Below are 16,698 nucleotides of genomic sequence, written 5' to 3' on the forward strand. Positions count from 1 at the left end.
CCTGTTGCATCTTTTCATCCCTCCTAGACTGTGAGTACCTGCACACACACGCAGCCACTCCCTTCTGCATTTCTTGGAGCCCTGTAAATACCCCGGGGCTCTATGCATTGAAGGTCTGGTACCAGAATCTCTCTTAACAGGACTCCTACTTTACTGACTCTGACTGTGAACAACCAACCTTCTCTAGTCTCTCTGTAAAATATCCTGACTGAGGCCACCGAAAGCTGATGCTAGCGCTTCTCAGACCCCTCGCCATTGCTCCCCACTGAGCTCTGTGACCGGGAGCTGGCCAAAGCTGTGCTGGTTGTGCCAGGCACACGTATAGCTCAGTTAAATGCCACGTACAAGTTTAAATGAAGACTGGGAAGACAGCTTTATATATGTCCATGAAATTAGGTGTCAGACAACTGTAAAAAACTGGGAAAAGCATAAACGTCTAGGCTAATACTCTGAGACTGCTTTGTAGATATCTTTAATTTCTCAATCTACTTAATTACAAACAGAAACTAGTGTAGTTTAGAGAGAAAAATGTGGACTAATTATAGAAAGAAAAGGCCTTGGTCTCACATCAAGAGATAGAATTTAAATTCTATAAAGGTAATTTTAAGGTAAAATAGTTAAGATATGTTATGTTGCATGATTCTACACTTGACCAACATTTTTGAGTAACTGAGCAACTTTTGGGGCTGACTGTGCTACATCCCGGGGCTTTTAGGGTACCCTTGTATCTGCCCCTCCCCCACCAGACCTGAGCTCCGTCCCAAGTTCTCCTGGAGGTAGGATTACAAAATTTTGACAATAATGTCCTCTCAATCACCATCAACATCTTTTTAGAACCTATCATGAACCACAGATTCATGTCTTAAGTATACATGTTTTAGAGCACTTAAGATTCGTTTTTACTGAATGATTGCTAGATGCCTGACCTTATTCTAAGTGCCTTATACACCAAGACACCCTGGCTGGTTTGGCTCACTGGATTGAGCGTCGGCCTGCGAGCTAAGTGTCGCTGGTTCGATCCTCCAGTCGGGGCACATCAGAGAATGAAAACTCTGACTCCAAAAAACCTCCGCTGCCTTGCGGCATACCTCTTCAGGGGAAAGGCTAAGGGAGTAAACCCCGACAGAAAATCCGGAGCCGGAGTCCCTAAGGCGGTTTGACGTTGTTGTCAACACCGGCAACTCCTGCGGCGCACCTGAAGCCAAGCTGTATTGACTCCGTCTTTCCCTTGGACCCTTCAGCTGCGAAGAGAGGGGGGGTTTGCTGCATGGGCAACAGCAGACCCTCCATATCACCCTGCCCGGGCTCTGTAGCTTCAGCTCCACTGGAGAGGACACTCCAGCGTCATCGCAAGATGTCGATTCAACACGGGAGGAGACAGATACCGTGTCACTCCCGAGTCGGACTGCACAGCCATTCTCGGCGGTGCAGATAGACTCTTAAGAAGCTACACCATCGTCTCTCGAGACGGACGGCTGCCGACGATACACCAAGAGTGAATGGACAGAATACAAGCCAGTGAATCCAGAATAAATTCCACACACTATGATTCTCCTACTTACTATTTTCTAAATTTATGGACTAGATACATGTGAAATATATGTATTTAGACATTTATACTTCCATTTTTTATGTGTGGAGAAGAAAAAGAGAATAGGTAGGAAGGAAATGGAATGGCATTGAGAATGTAGATAAAGTGTGAATTTTGGGAATCATAATAAATTTTAGTCCATCTAATGCTTTTGCCGGGATGTGGAAATGCTTGGAATAACTGTTGTGTTTGTAAATGCTAGAATTCTCTACTTCATGTATTTTCAATTATAGAATTTAACTTTTTTTCTTGGCATAAAAGTCTTGAATGCTGCCATTCAAGTATAACATGCATATAAAAAATACTCAATGAGTGATGGGGTAGAGAAACAGAAGAATAATCCTCCTACACTATCAGTTTAAAATATTGTTCAATTTTTTTTTAAACTTTCAGAATAAATGATGGTCTAATTTCAAGCATTGTTCCAGATATCTGTTTCTCTTCCTAGAGGTTCTTCTCTAAATAGCATTTCACTTTTAAAACGGGGCGCTTGTTAGGTAATTCTTCAGCACAGTGTCAGGAAGCCATGGTCTTCCGCAGCCATTCATCTGATTATCAGCCCTGATGCTGCATTTCTGGTGGTGGCTTCAGAATGTCATAGGAAGCACCTGCCACAAAACCAGCTGCTGAAAAGAGCAGGAAGAAAATACCTCAAATGTCACTGTCTGACTAAGTACTGCAGTCAATTCTCACTGCAATTTTTGCCATCAGCGCCTAAGTGCCCTTGATGTATAAGCGTCATAGAATTCTGCTCGCTGAAAACTGCGCCCCAAGCTGCAAAACTCTGCCTTAAAATGACATCAATCTTACTGTCCCCTACCTAGATCCCCGAGGTCCACTGCTCCTCTAACTGGAAGTAAAATCGTTGTTATTTTTAGAGAGAAGGGCACATTGTCTGCCAAACTTCTATGTGGATAGGTGTGTTTACTGACATTTCTGTTGAGTCTTGAATATTAGCTCTTCTGATACATAGTAGCCTCAGAGTGCTTGCCAGAATTAAATGCATTATAGGAAATTACACTGGTTTATTTTCATTAGAAGGCTTTAAATTCCATGCTGAAAGCACTTTCATGTCTTGCTAAGCCCTGCTTTTCCTAAAAAATATTATTTATGGAAAACGCCAGCATTCAGTAATTTCTTTAACACTTGCTAACACTATGTCGCTTTTACTTACAAAATCTACATTACTGGCTTAGCATTTATTAAGATAAGAGGTGTCTCCACGTATATATTGGAATCACTGTTTTTCATGTAAGATTTGTGTAATTCCCAGTATAATGCTAACTTGAAAACTGCTGTAACATGAATGTTCACATATACTAGGAAAACGTCTTTCAGTTTTTGATAACGTGCTTCCTCTATGCTTTCTTATTCCTTCGGGCTTTGCAGATGTTGGACCTTCTGCCTGGGACAATGTCTCTGGTTCTTCCCGTTCTCTGCCTAATTCTTAATGGTTACGGGCTCAGTTCAGGTGTCCTCTCCTTTAGCGATACCCTCCACCCACTCTCCCTAGACCCCAATCAGGTCTGGGTTAGTGCTCCTCCTGTGTTCTCCCACAGCCCTCAAGAAGGCATGATCACAGTATTTCAACCATGGCTTTACACCTGTCTTCTATGCCAGATGATAAATTCCTATAGGGTAGGAACATTTCATATTTATTTTTTGATCACTTGCATATAATACAGTGTCTGGTGCAAAAAAGAGCCATCATAATTTTTAAAAATTTTCAGTATTTTTGTAAGTAAGTGATGACTCATGAATAAATGAATGCACACTCTATTGTCTAAAATGACAACTACAGGAGACAAAACAGAATAACGGTGGGGTTTCACTTTTTTTTAATGAGAATAATTGTGGTTCAAGAGCCATTCTGTTATTCACAGAAATAGTAGGAAGGGTGTGAAGAAACTAATGCCCATAAACCGTGGGAAACTAACTTCAGAACATTCTGGTGGTCAAGGCACAGATCTTTTGTCCTAGCAATGCACATTCAAGAATTTATTCTAAAAAGAAATCAGATAGTTACAAAAGTTACATAAACAAGGCTATTCCATGTAGTACTATTTATAATAGTGAGGAATTGGGGGGACGGGCTTAAATGTTAATGGACAGAGGATTGATTAATGCACTTGTCTACATCTGCGTATTAGATTATTTTGTAGTCATTCAAACAGATGAAAGAGCCCTTCAGATTGTATGTGACCATTACCTAAGTCTTGACACCATCCCTGCTCCATCATTAGTGACACTACAATCTATCTAGTTGCTCATGACTCAAACCTATGAGTCACCCTTGAATTCTTCTTTCTCTCACCTCTGGCTGCCCCTGACCTCCCCACAGCCTGAACCCTACATTTGAGCAATGATCAGGACCTGCTGGCTCTACTGCAAAATGTATCCTTTATCTGTCTGCTTTTCTCTGTCTCCGCTGCGACAACGAGTGTTCCCCATAAGCTAGTAAGTCTCCTTCTCCACATCTGCAGTTGAGGACAAATGGGAATGAGGGAAGACGAGCTTGATGGGAAAACAAGGCTATCTCCTCATATTCCGTATTCACTTTAAGGCAGTTGTGGTTTTTCTGGTTTTCCCATTGGTTCAGTTAGATGCCTGGCAGATGCTTGAATATGACAATGTGGCTGGACCAGTCAGAAAAATCTTGTTGGTTGGAAAACGAAGGTGAGCCAAGCTGGACGGTGATAGGATAAATCAAGGTTCAAAGACCGGAGCAAATGGGTTTGGTCAGAGTTCAGTAGCACCGAGCCAGTGAAGAAGCGGGACAGAGGACATTCACGTGAGAAGGGAAGGAGGTAGGTGGACCAGGTGGCCTGTGGCCTCCTTCTTTCCTCACGAAGGCGCCTCTGAAGTTCATCCATCCCACACGGAGTAAGGACTCTGTAAGGCCAGGGAAGCTCGGCCTTTGGGCCCACTGCTTCTTCTCGCATCAGGCTGTGGGCTGGGGCACAGGTCAGCATTCCAGAGTTTTCCTCCTGTTCTTTACGGGATTGCAGCTGGACCTTAGAGGCCACAGCTCCACGTACACAATCAAGCGTCACTTCCACTTCCATCTTCATTATCTGGCCTCGGGCAGGCCTGGTCATGGTCTGCTACAGAAATATAGGCGCATCTTTCATGACTCGTGAGAAACAAGCCCTCTACGCCGTTTCTGCAGTTTTCCTATCATCCCTCTCAGAGAAACAACACTGGGATGAGGTGTTTTTGACGTACCAGACTATAACTATACCCAAATGACAAATACATTTTTGATACAATTAAGGCATACTTTGTTTTCTTATGCGTTTTACTCCAAAGACTCAGCGTGTTTCATCTGATCAACGTGTGTTTTACTGTGAGTTTATTATGCACGAGGAACTAGAAAAGACGGGGCTTTAAAAACGCATTCTTTAAGGAACTTACTTAAATTTTCAGTAATAAACTTCTTTTAATAATTTACCGTTTAGGTAAGTCGGCAGCCATACGTCCTCTCTTGGACTTCGCTGCCTCTTTTGTAGCATTACACACACTAGGCCAAAAGCAAGTAAGTAAGTGCATTTACCGAAGTGGATCAGATGGCGAGCTTTGAGCTTGAGCTTCGTAAGGAAAACGAGCAACAGGGGCCTGAGAGAACCCCGCCCCCAGCCAGCAGTTGTTTTCACACAGAACGCATTCGGAAAGGATCGGAAAGTCGGCGAGACCGAGTATCTAGTCTGCCCAACCACAGAGGGAGGATTTCCATCGCTGATTTAGCCACACTCGTACCTGTAGCTCTCAGGCTTCATGGAACTGATTTAGCCTGCTTATCAAGAACACTGCCTACCCACGAAATTTAAGCACTTCCTAGGGAGCTACTTTGTTTTTGTTTGTGTTTTTTTAATTAAGCAAAATTCAAGTCAGGCATATTCTGCAATTGCTAGCAGTTGCCAGGTGGAAACGCAGGCAGCAGCACAGCAGGATTTTAACTACTGAACTGCATCAAAGTTTCTCATTTCCATAATCAGCAGAGATTCAGCTTAACAGCACAGGCCAGAGCCGCCTTCCCACAGAAATCTGCACATGGCCCAAGGCAGAGCTGCTCACCACCACCAAAGCGCTCCTGGCTGAAGAGCGCTGCGAATTCAAAGCCGTCAGAGTCCATAAACGCCCCGATGGCTCACGTTTTATCTTTAAAATGCTCTAAAATTAATGTAATGTAATTGCAATGTAATATATTTCCAAGATCGTTTTAATACGTTATTAACCAACATTTACTGAATATTAACTACTAGGTGGGCCCAGCACTAACCATTTTACATAAACCATCTTACTTACTTCTCACAATGAGACACTTTTTCTATCCCCGTTTTGCAGCGAGGAAACTTCAGCTCAGAAGTTAAGAAACTTCTCCAAGGTTATGAAATCAGTAAGTGGTAACGATGAAATTCAAGCCACACGACTTTTGAATTATTCTTCTCCAATATATTACACTATACTGTTGTAGATCATTTTCCAGTTAAATTAGTAACCTCTACCCCCTCGATTGTCTATGTCAAGGATCAGCAAGCTTTTTCTGTAAAGGGCCATATAGTAACATTTTAGGCTTTGGAGACCATATATGGTCTCTGCTAGTCACAACCCAGTTCTGCCACTGTAGTGAGACAGTGGCCACAGACAATCCATAAGTGAAGCAATCAGCGGGGCTGGGAGAGTGGGGGTGCTGGGTGGAGGGGGGCAAAGGGGGACAAACTGGGACGACTGTAATAGCATAATCAATAAAATATAATTTAAAAATGAAAAAAAGAAAGAATAGTTAAGTGCACCTCAAGTAACTTAATTAAAAAGATAAGATATTCAAATTACTGATGGTTTTTGATTTTACTAAGGTCTTCACTGAGACCACTTAGGATGAAGGAAACTACAGGAAATGCATGATTAGGAGAGTTTGCCCTTAGCTGCTCCTCTCGCTCCTCTGCTCCCAGGGCCTCACTTTTTCCTCTGCTGGTGGCAGCCATGTCTTGTCCAATGACACAGTCCTCTGTGACTTCCACACCTCCATTGTAAAGAAGCTTGAAAAGGTCCCCTAGTTCTAGTTTTCTTCTGTACCTCTCAGATGCTTGTGGCTTATTTCTCTCAAGTCTGCTAGTGATGATATACTACAATTTAAAAAAACTGTCTTACCAAAAGAAATTCTGAAAATGCTATTTCATGCATCTGCCCCTCATAGGAGAGAATATTATCGTCGGCAGCCGTCCGTCTCGAGAGACGATGGTGTAGCTTCTTAAGAGTCTATCTGCACCGCCGAGAATGGCTGTGCAGTCCAACTCGGGAGTGACACGGTATCTGTCTCCTCCCGTGTTGAATCGACATCTTGCGATGACGCTGGAGTGTCCTCTCCAGTGGAGCTGAAGCTACAGAGCCTGGGCAGGGTGATATGGAGGGTCTGCTGTTGCCCATGCAGCAGATCCCCCCTCTCTTCGCAGCTGAAGGGTCCAAGGGAAAGACGGAGTCAATACAGCTTGGCTTCAGGTGCGCCGCAGGAGTTGCCGGTGTTGACTACAACGTCAAACCGCCTTAGGGACTCCGGCTCCGGATTTTCTGTCGGGGTTTACTCCCCTAGCCTTTCCCCTGAAGAGGTATGCCGCAAGGCAGCGGAGGTTTTTTGGAGTCAGAGTTTTCCTTCTCTGAGAGAATATTATAAACAACATGTAATATAATTTTTAAGCAAGTACTCAGGGTGGTTTCATTGCTTAAAGTGAAATTGGTTCAAAGTAAAAAAAACATGGTCACCAATGAGGACGACATGTCCTAAGAAAACACAAACAAAATTTAACAGTTACATAAGTGTGGCCGATGGTGCCAGCTCTATGCCTCCCAGGAAATGCACATTTGCACATTAGAGACTCCGAGAAAGCCTGCGAAGAGAATCATTCACGCCTATCCTCCAAACTTGTCTGGCCCCTGAAGCTTTTACGCCTCAGTGCCTGTTACCATCTGTGAGAACTGTGTCATGGAAAGCCTCCAGGGAAGCTTTTGAATAATTAATTAGTTAATTTTAGCTACTTCCTTATGAATTTCTTCACACTTCTGGAAATTCCTAAAACAGTTGACTGTATCAATCTAACACAGTTCAATAAAACTCCTAATATGGTTGAATATATCAGCACTGATAAATGCTACAATGAAACATAAGAATTGTAACTTAGAACTACTTATCGATGGGCATGATGAATTCAGCAGGAGCAGAGCAGAGCCTAGCCCTGGTTTTGCCATTAAGTAAGAGGGTGACTCTGGAGAAAGAATGTAAAGTCTCAGAGCCTCGATACAACTGACGTGGGCTAGATGTGCCCTGTCTTACCCAATTGGTCCGTTTTGAGGATCGAGTGATCAAGAGCAAGATCAAGACTCTTCGGAGCATCAAGTGTTACAAAAGCATGAAGAGTTAAAAAAGTATATAAAGTAATGCTGGATTTTAAATAGACGAAAGGTTTCCTTTTTATAGAGTCACACTAAAGGATACCGTGAGTTTGTTTCTCCAGCTTTGCTAAACATCTTATTTTAGCTAGTCAGAAAAATTTTACTTAGCCATGACCTATCATCATGGACCATCAAACTTTTTCTTTCAGAAAACACATGGCAAAAATAATTAATAAAATCTGAAAACTTTGTTTAAAGAAGAGGAAATATATTGCCCAGTGGTTTGGGAGCAGAGCCACCTTGCTCTGGGCTCCGTTAGGAACTCATATAACAGTGGTAGCTTCGCTCCCACTGAAGAAAGCCGGGAGACTCTGTATTTTTTGAGTCCTTCATGAAACCAAGATCCCTTTAGCATCATCCATAATGTCCCAGCAGCTCAGCATGTCAGCTGGTGAAGCGCTAGCCTGTCGTTCCTTTCCATTAATCACCCACTTTATGGAGAGGAAGCCAGTGATTTATTTACCTGACATTTTCCAGTCCGGATGTCGTAAAGGGCCACAGAACCATTGCGAGCTCCAACTGCTATCCTGTGATTCCGCTCATAATAGCTGACCATGTAGAACCTGAATTGAATGTTTTAATGAAAACAAACAAAAACAGGTTAGATGACTTGCACGTGGAAGCAGAGAGCAGCACCTTTCAAGGATTAAAGCCAGCTTTGATATATTTTAAAATATGCATGTTTATAGTTACTATATTGAGATTTTTCAAAAATGTTTCCTTTTAGTAATTCTTAAAATCAACTGAAGGAAAATGATGCATTAGGCCACTTAGGCCTGTTAATAATTATTTTCAATGGAAAATAACTTCATAATAACACATACTCTTGAATTTTGAAACAAGAAATAAGGGTCAAATACAAAACTAATTAAATATGAAAACTGAGTTTTGCTACAGTGATTATTATGCAAATATTTCTATTTGAACAGAAATGGAAAAAATGAAAAGGCTTACATATTCAACCTAATTAAGTTCTCGTGGTTTATTATAGCATTAAAGAATAAAACATGCTCTCTAGCAGAACAATCATATAAAAGCTACATAAATGTTATGCTTAAGTTCACATCAATAATTTAGAATGAAGTCAGAAAGTTATCCACCAGAAAAAAGCTATCTGGAAAATTCCCTACATTTTCCACATTTATCAGTTCACCTAAATGGCAGGTGTGACTATAGGTAGCATAAATAAGCATATTTGGTGCTTATTTGCATTCTATAAAAAAAGGACTTAGGGAAGATGGTTGAAGGTTATAAGAGGTTATTATATTTTATTTTTCTAGGTTAATTTTCATGACTGGATTAAGTATGTAAATTCCTGATCTATGCTTTGTCATAATGATTTCATGGCCATATGGCAAGGGCCTGGGAAGGTAAGAATAGAAATTATTAGAAGCATAAATAAGGTATGATTTCATATCCCCAAAGAGTTTTGAATATACCTTCCGTTACCTAGTCCTGCTGTCTCAGTGTGAGTTGCCAGAATGACAGTGGCCTACCCTAAATACTTACGAGAATATTGTATCAAGTCTACACACTCCTTGCCCTTTTTATCTTTGGTTCCATACTACCAGAAAACTCCAGTAACTTTCCTGTTATTATTTTTTAAAACACAGGATGGGGAGGTAAAACAGATGGAGAGAAAGAAATACCATCCTCGAATGCCTTGTAGAGACAGATATAAAGTAAGAAACCACCAGGGCATGGGCCCATGTTTCTAAAATTCTGGTAAGAGAGGCTGAGAGGGACGAAGACGAGATGTTTGAATGTGAGCATTTTGAAACCAGGGACCTTCTGACAGAGCCATTTTGGTGTTATTAGACATTATGACATTCGTACATATTTCACAAATCTGGGAAACTATTGTTTTTAAACTTTTTGTTAGTTATTACTAGGTAGTGGATTCAACATTACTTTTGCCCATTGATGTGCCTCCTTCCTCTTTAGTGGAAGATTAATGCTTCATTTTTAGTCACATGGAAGACACTACTTTAGGACGCCCTGCTGGGATTTGCTGGGTGCACATGTGCCATGTCATCTTGTATACCAGTTCGAGGGGAGGGAGGGGACTGAAGGCTCCTGACACATAAAGCTGCCCCCCATTTAGTGGTTAGTAAAATGTTTCTCAAAGCTTTTCCTGTTAAGCATCTTATGTACCTCACTACAGAAGATAGAAATCAGCACTCAAATTCTCAAGTTCTTATACTCAAAAATAAAAATGATTGCCTTTAAACAATGTCTACTATTTTGCCTTTTAATAATTACAGTGGTCTAAGTATTGAGCATCACTATGTCAATATCTACATCTATATCTATACACCCATAAGCACACATAATTTATATCCTTCAAGTAACATGGGCTATAACATCTAACAATGGTTTTAACAAACATTTATTCTGTGCAGTTTAACTGCCACAGGAAAATAAAATTTCCAGAGCTATTAAAAAAAAATCTGTTATTAAGCTTTGCACAGATATTAATAGCTTTGTTGCCAAAATCCTTTTGCAAAATGTGAATGTAATTATCCCTCAAAATAACCCTCTTTCAAAACCACCACTGGTAAAATCCATTTATGTTGACAACATTTTACTTAGTTAAACTAGTATCTAAAAAGTTTTTGTTCCATTGACCATTTTCTATGTTCTGGACATCAACCTCATCCTTTTATATCACCTGTAAACACCATTATTCATGGGAGAACAAAGATCCAATCTTGAGTCTGCCCGGATAGACCATCTCTTACAGGTCTGCATTTTCCATTCTTTGCAATCTATTACTAGACTAATACTTCTAAACAGTATCTTAAAGCATTTGGAACAGGGAAGGGCTTATGGCATGTTTTTAATGTTGGATATCTTGCTAAATTGTTTATTTCGTTAACAGTGTCTCTTTTAACAAAACAGAGTTAAGTCTATTTCATATGCAGTTACTTCACAAGCATCCACTCTGGGGATTGGCTGCAGTGGGCCTGTCTCTGCTGAGGGTTCCCGGAACCCTCTTCTCCTCTGGGAGACTGTCAAGGTTAAGGATGGTGAGCTGTGCCTTACTTAGTCCCACCCCCAAATTATCAGTGGATTGAAGAGGATCCATTACAGTTTTTAAGACTAAACTAGTCTTGCCCTGATCCTACAGAAAAGTCTTGAATTCCTCCAAAACTGGAGAGGGGGTGTTCAGAAAAGGGGTTCATGTGTGCTGAGCCTTCTGGAAATGGGATCTCAGTCTCCCGTGTGCTGCACTGACCACATGCCACTTGGGCAGCATTTCTTGGGCAACAGCCTGGCAAGAATCCTTTTGTTGCCTTCAAGTGAGAACATGGTTCTTCCCTACTCAGCCCACCACAGGAAGCTCTGTGAAGTCAGAGAGAACATTACTACTCACGTGTGTGAAAGAAGAATAACATGGAATTGAGCAACGTTGCGAAATGCATTTGACTTTAAGATTTCGTTCACCCAGAAATTGTAAAGTCATTGATCTCCACGTTTTCATTAATGCCTACATGCACCCAGAGGGATCCTTTTCAACCATAAATCAACCACCTCTCTCTCATGCTCACAGTCATCCTTCGAAACCCTACCTGATACGGCCCTACCACGTCTCAGACGGTCTCCTCTCCCCTCGGCACACTCTGCACTAGGCATGCTGATCTCCTTGTGTTTCCCTGACTCTGCCGAGAGTGTTCCCATGTTGGAAGTTTGACATTTGCTGCTCCCTCTGCTTGAAAATCTCATCTTCCCCATATCTCCTTGGCTCAGGCCCTCACTTCATTCAGGCCTCTGTTCCCACGTTATCTTGATAAAAGGGAGCCCTTGTGGGCCATCCTACTTAATACAGCAGCCCTTCCTCTATTACACTAATCCAACACCCTGTTTTCCTTTATTAAAATACCTATCATCTCTGAGATATTAAACAATATTTTTTTTTTGTTTATTGCTTGTTTCCCTCCACTGAGACTTTCCCTTCTGTTTCAATGTGTGAGTATATAAATATGACCCAAGCAAGCAGGATAGAGCATTCAAGTTTAATTCAAAACACTACACTTATCATTCAATGACTTGTGTATAAGCATATCAAATTTTAAGACCAGTGAATAATAGATATGAACAACAAAGAAAACAAAACTGTGCAAAAGTTGACTTCCCTGTAACCCTTCTAAAAATGTATTTTCAATTGAGATAAGCAATTTCAGATTTACAAAAAGCAAAGGCCTCTGAAGCCAGGGTATGTAGCATGAGACTGGCAGTTGCATAATGGAAACTAGTTAATTCAATTTTAGGGAGCTAGAGGGTATTATTGAGGCTGAAACTCAAAAGGGTAAATGTAGTCCAAATAATGATCAATACAATAAAGTATATATATTTTTGGTATAAATGTGGTCCTGGGAGTAAAAATTATTCTAAGAATTTGCCAGATATTTATATCACCACATACAAATTTCAATGAGCACAATATTATCAGATAAAATGTCACTAAAAGAAATATTCACTTGTCAGTCATTATTAAGGACTAGACTAGGTTATTTTAGTGCTCCGAAGCCAGATTTGTGACCTCAGCTCTTCAGAAGGAAACGCACCACGGGGTGGGTTATGATGCGCAACACAAATGTGTGCTGAGTCCACTCTGGCGCAGGAGCCTGACGCAGGTCACTTTGCGGGACAGGTTGCCAGGCACCCCATTCCCGAGTCTCTAAATAACTCTGGTACTTTCTATTTATACTCTCCCTTGAATTGATGACCTTTTAGAATCTTTATTAAAAATAGCCCTCAAATAAAGAGAAAATTTGTGTGAAATTAAAAAGTTATTTTGGAAAAATATAGTTAAAGGAAACATGCAACGCTCAACAGAAATATGATTTGGGAGAAAGAAACCTGTGAAAGCACTTTCTTAACTGTGACTTTGGTAATCTGCAATGGTCTCAGGACGGTGACCTACTACTGTATGTCATATTCGTGAGCATTAAAATGCAACAAGCAACACTCTTCAGCTAATCCAAAATTAACCTCTGGCTTAACACGAAACCGTCTAGCACCTAAGGACGTATGGAATAGGATGCATGAATTCTAAGTATTTACAATTTATAACTATTTACAACTCTACCACTACAGGTAGCTAATCTTTCCTGAGCACTGACCCTGTATCAGGCACTGTCCTAAGCACTTGTACATGTATTTGCATAAGTGACTTAGTATCAGAAGCAATTCTTGAGCTGCTTTTAAAATTTCTTGATGCTGATTTAAAATGGTTCACAAACTTTTGATTCTTTTTATTAAAAAGGTATTAAGGCACTATGTGCTTGTAAAAGACTCAACCACCACCAACAGGCATCTGGTAAAAAGTAAGTCTTCTCTCTCATCCGCCCTCCTTCACCTTTCTATAGCATTTTCTAACTTTTATTTCAAAAAAGGAATGATATTACACATATTATTCTGCAGCTTACTTTTCTTCCCCCTGTGCTTCCAGGAACACCCTCCCATGTCAGTGTATATTTGATTCCATTTTGTTATTTCACTACTCCCTTTTTCATAGACATTTAATTTAGATTATACATGGATCTTTCCATACCGAGGGGGCATTTTTATAGGCTACATCGCCCAAAGCAAGACCCTGAATTAAAGCAGACACACATTTAAATTTTGATAGGCAATGCCCTAATACCTCCAATCCCCACTGAAGTCAAAGAGCGCCCCCACTTGGTATTATCAAATTTTCCACTTTTTCTTTTTGCCGATACAAAGAAAAAAATGGTATCAATTTTTGTTATAATTTGCATAAAGTAACTTTTCAGATGGATTCATTTCGTTATACTCTGCAGGATATGCATTCAGGTTTATTAATGTAAACAGAAAGTATTTAAAATTTAATCAACACAGTGCACGTCTTTATTCACCGTGCGTCTCCTCGATGCCCGTGACGTGTTCCCAACACCCCACGGAAAGGTGTGAGCCTGAAACACGGGCAACCTGTTGTGCAGGAAAGAAGGTAGGCCTCTGCAATGGAGTGATGCACAAGTCACTGACCACAAGGTGCCAGTGACAGGACCCACCATGCGCCCCCTGCTGGCCACTATGCGATACCAAAGAGCTCTGCTGAGGGCCGCCATGTGAGAAGCCAGAGCTTTGGCTTTGGGGACATGGGTCAACAGCCCTCAGAGATGCCACAGTGACAATCAAGGAGGAGCCGTGGGAAAGGAGGCGGCACCATCTGGAACGTGTGTGAACACACGCACGCAGACGTCAGGCCTCCCTGCCGCTCAGGTGCTCCACAGGAGGAACACCGGTGGCTTTGGCGAAGGCGTTGGCTCCCGAGGAAGTGTGTTAGCTTTTCGGGATGTGAGCAGCAGAGGGTGGGAAAATGTTTTCTAAAGGTGCTTCATTCCAGGGGAAGGCACCAGCTCAAAAGGACAACGTGGAAAGAAAGAGCTCTCATTCTGGATGGTGAAGGACACTGGCAAAGGCCATCTGGGAGTCACGACCTCCCATTAAGCGCTTTGCACAACGTAGATAGTCTGTGGCTATTTCCTGAGTAACACTTGTGAGTACTTAATAGGTGAGTTACAGTCCTTTCCTTCTTAAAAACAACAACAACAGAAACTTGCTGTAGGCACACTGTAGTTGGTGTGTTTGTAAGAGAACTGGAAACACATCTTAGGTATACGGGGAGCAGCACTTCTGCGAGGAAAAACACTGTACATATCGAGGGTGTGTTGGACGATGGCTGAAAAACAGGTCCTGTGTCGCCTGGCTCTGCCACTTAACCATGTGACCTTGGGCAAGTGACTTAACTTGCCTATGCCTCAGTTTCCTCTTGTGTGAAGTGGGAACAACAGTACCAATTCAGATTGTTGTGAGGACTAAATGAGCCTGGCACATAACATACACGTTCTGCGCTAAGTTCTTGTGAACTTTAGCAGCTGTCATAGTATCATCACCGCCTCCAAAATCTTTTGTGCCTCTGAATACATCAATAGAAGAAATAAATAAAATGTAGTTAATTGGCTATTTCCTGAGGACAAATAAATGCTAACTAATAACATGCTAATTAAATAAAGTGAATACCCCAAAATATTTTAAACTTGATTATTTCTTAAATACTAGTGATTTACGAATATAACCTGATAACAAATGCAAATTATTTTAGTGTCAGCTTAAAGTTGCTGATGCAAGAAATATGGATTTGGGGTTGAAACTTTTCTCTATATCATTTCAATCAGTCTAAAAAGTAAATATTCTTTCTGTTATATAGTAAAATGAAATACTCCTGGAAGCTTTGGAGTTTTATATTTTTAATATTGAAAGACAGCTACTGTGGGGGAGTTTTCTGGGGGGTTTCTACTCACATGAGTACAAGAGTAACATGTGAAATTATTTAGTATAAAAAGTATACTGTAAAGTGGTAACTGATTTGAGAACGTTACTGGAAGTTAGGCCCAAGGCTGTTTTATATCCCATTATTGTTATCACCATCTGGGATAAGAACAAACCACAGGTTGGGAGAAGTTTTTTAAAAAATGAGCTCATGCGCTGTTCTAAAGTAGACAGTGTCATTTCCTTACTGGATTTTAAGTGCCCATTTAGGGTGAACCGAGCTGATTCAGCTTTTTACTTGAAAAGCAGAATCAATCAGTCTGTCTACATAATAACAAAGTTTAAGAAAAGAAACTATCTCTGAAAACAGACTTTTAACTCTTCTGCCTAGATTCTTTCCATTCAGTAAAAAAGTTTAAGTATTTATTTTACCTTGGATTTTTAATATTTTACTTATTTAAAGCTTTAATGTTTTCCCAATGATTACTTTGTATTTTTCATCTGAATTATTCTACTATACATTTATTATTCAGAGAAGGAAAACTCTGACTCCAAAAAACCTCCGCTGCCTTGCGGCATACCTCTTCAGGGGAAAGGCTAAGGGAGTAAACCCCGACAGAAAATCCGGAGCCGGAGTCCCTAAGGCGGTTTGACGTTGTAGTCAACACCGGCAACTCCTGCGGCGCACCTGAAGCCAAGCTGTATTGACTCCGTCTTTCCCTTGGATCCTTCAGCTGCGAAGAGAGGGGGGGTCTGCTGCATGGGCAACAGCAGACCCTCCATATCACCCTGCCCAGGCTCTGTAGCTTCAACACGGGAGGAGACAGATACCGTGTCACTCCCGGGTCGGACTGCACAGCCATTCTCGGCGGTGCAGATAGACTCTTGGGAAGCTACACCATCGTCTCTCGAGACGGACGGCTGCCGACGACGACGACGACGACATTTATTATTAAAGGAACACACACGCTAAGTAAAAGGGTAACACAAAGAATATAGAAAAATAACCAGTTACGAAAGGAAAGATACTTTTACCGCTAATCCCCTCCACTACACCGGGTAACCATGAGAATCACTGCAGGGTGGGTATCACTAGGTTTTTTACCTCTTCATCTGTACACATGTACATGCATAAGTATCCATCCTTACATATAATATTCTACTTCAAAAATAATTTTTTACATACTCTTCTGAAACTTTGCTTGTATCTCTTTAAATTTCTCTCACTGGTACCTTTCCATGTCAGCAGAAATGGGCTGAACTTCATCTTTGTAAAGGCTGTATGGTATGTCACAGTTCTAGTAGCTCTTAATGGAACCAACTACTGGTAAGCAATAATTATGTATAGAGGATACAAGTGA

At 41.1% G+C, this 16,698-nt stretch overlaps 1 protein-coding gene across 1 annotated transcript in view; it reads right to left on the reverse strand.

The window, feature by feature from the left end:
• WDR7 (WD repeat domain 7) overlaps nt 1–16,698 on the reverse strand; it is a 280,434-nt gene that overhangs the window by 50,735 nt on the left and 213,001 nt on the right. The window contains exon 27 of the mRNA XM_090285462.1: nt 8,502–8,601. Coding sequence (XP_090141588.1) covers nt 8,502–8,601 — 100 coding nt within the window. The remainder of the gene's footprint in view (nt 1–8,501; nt 8,602–16,698) is intronic.

The sequence above is a fragment of the Furipterus horrens genome, unplaced genomic scaffold (assembly GCF_987537825.1).
Source record: "Furipterus horrens unplaced genomic scaffold, mFurHor1.1.pri manual_scaffold_8, whole genome shotgun sequence".
In the NCBI taxonomy this organism is placed as follows: domain Eukaryota; kingdom Metazoa; phylum Chordata; class Mammalia; order Chiroptera; family Furipteridae; genus Furipterus; species Furipterus horrens.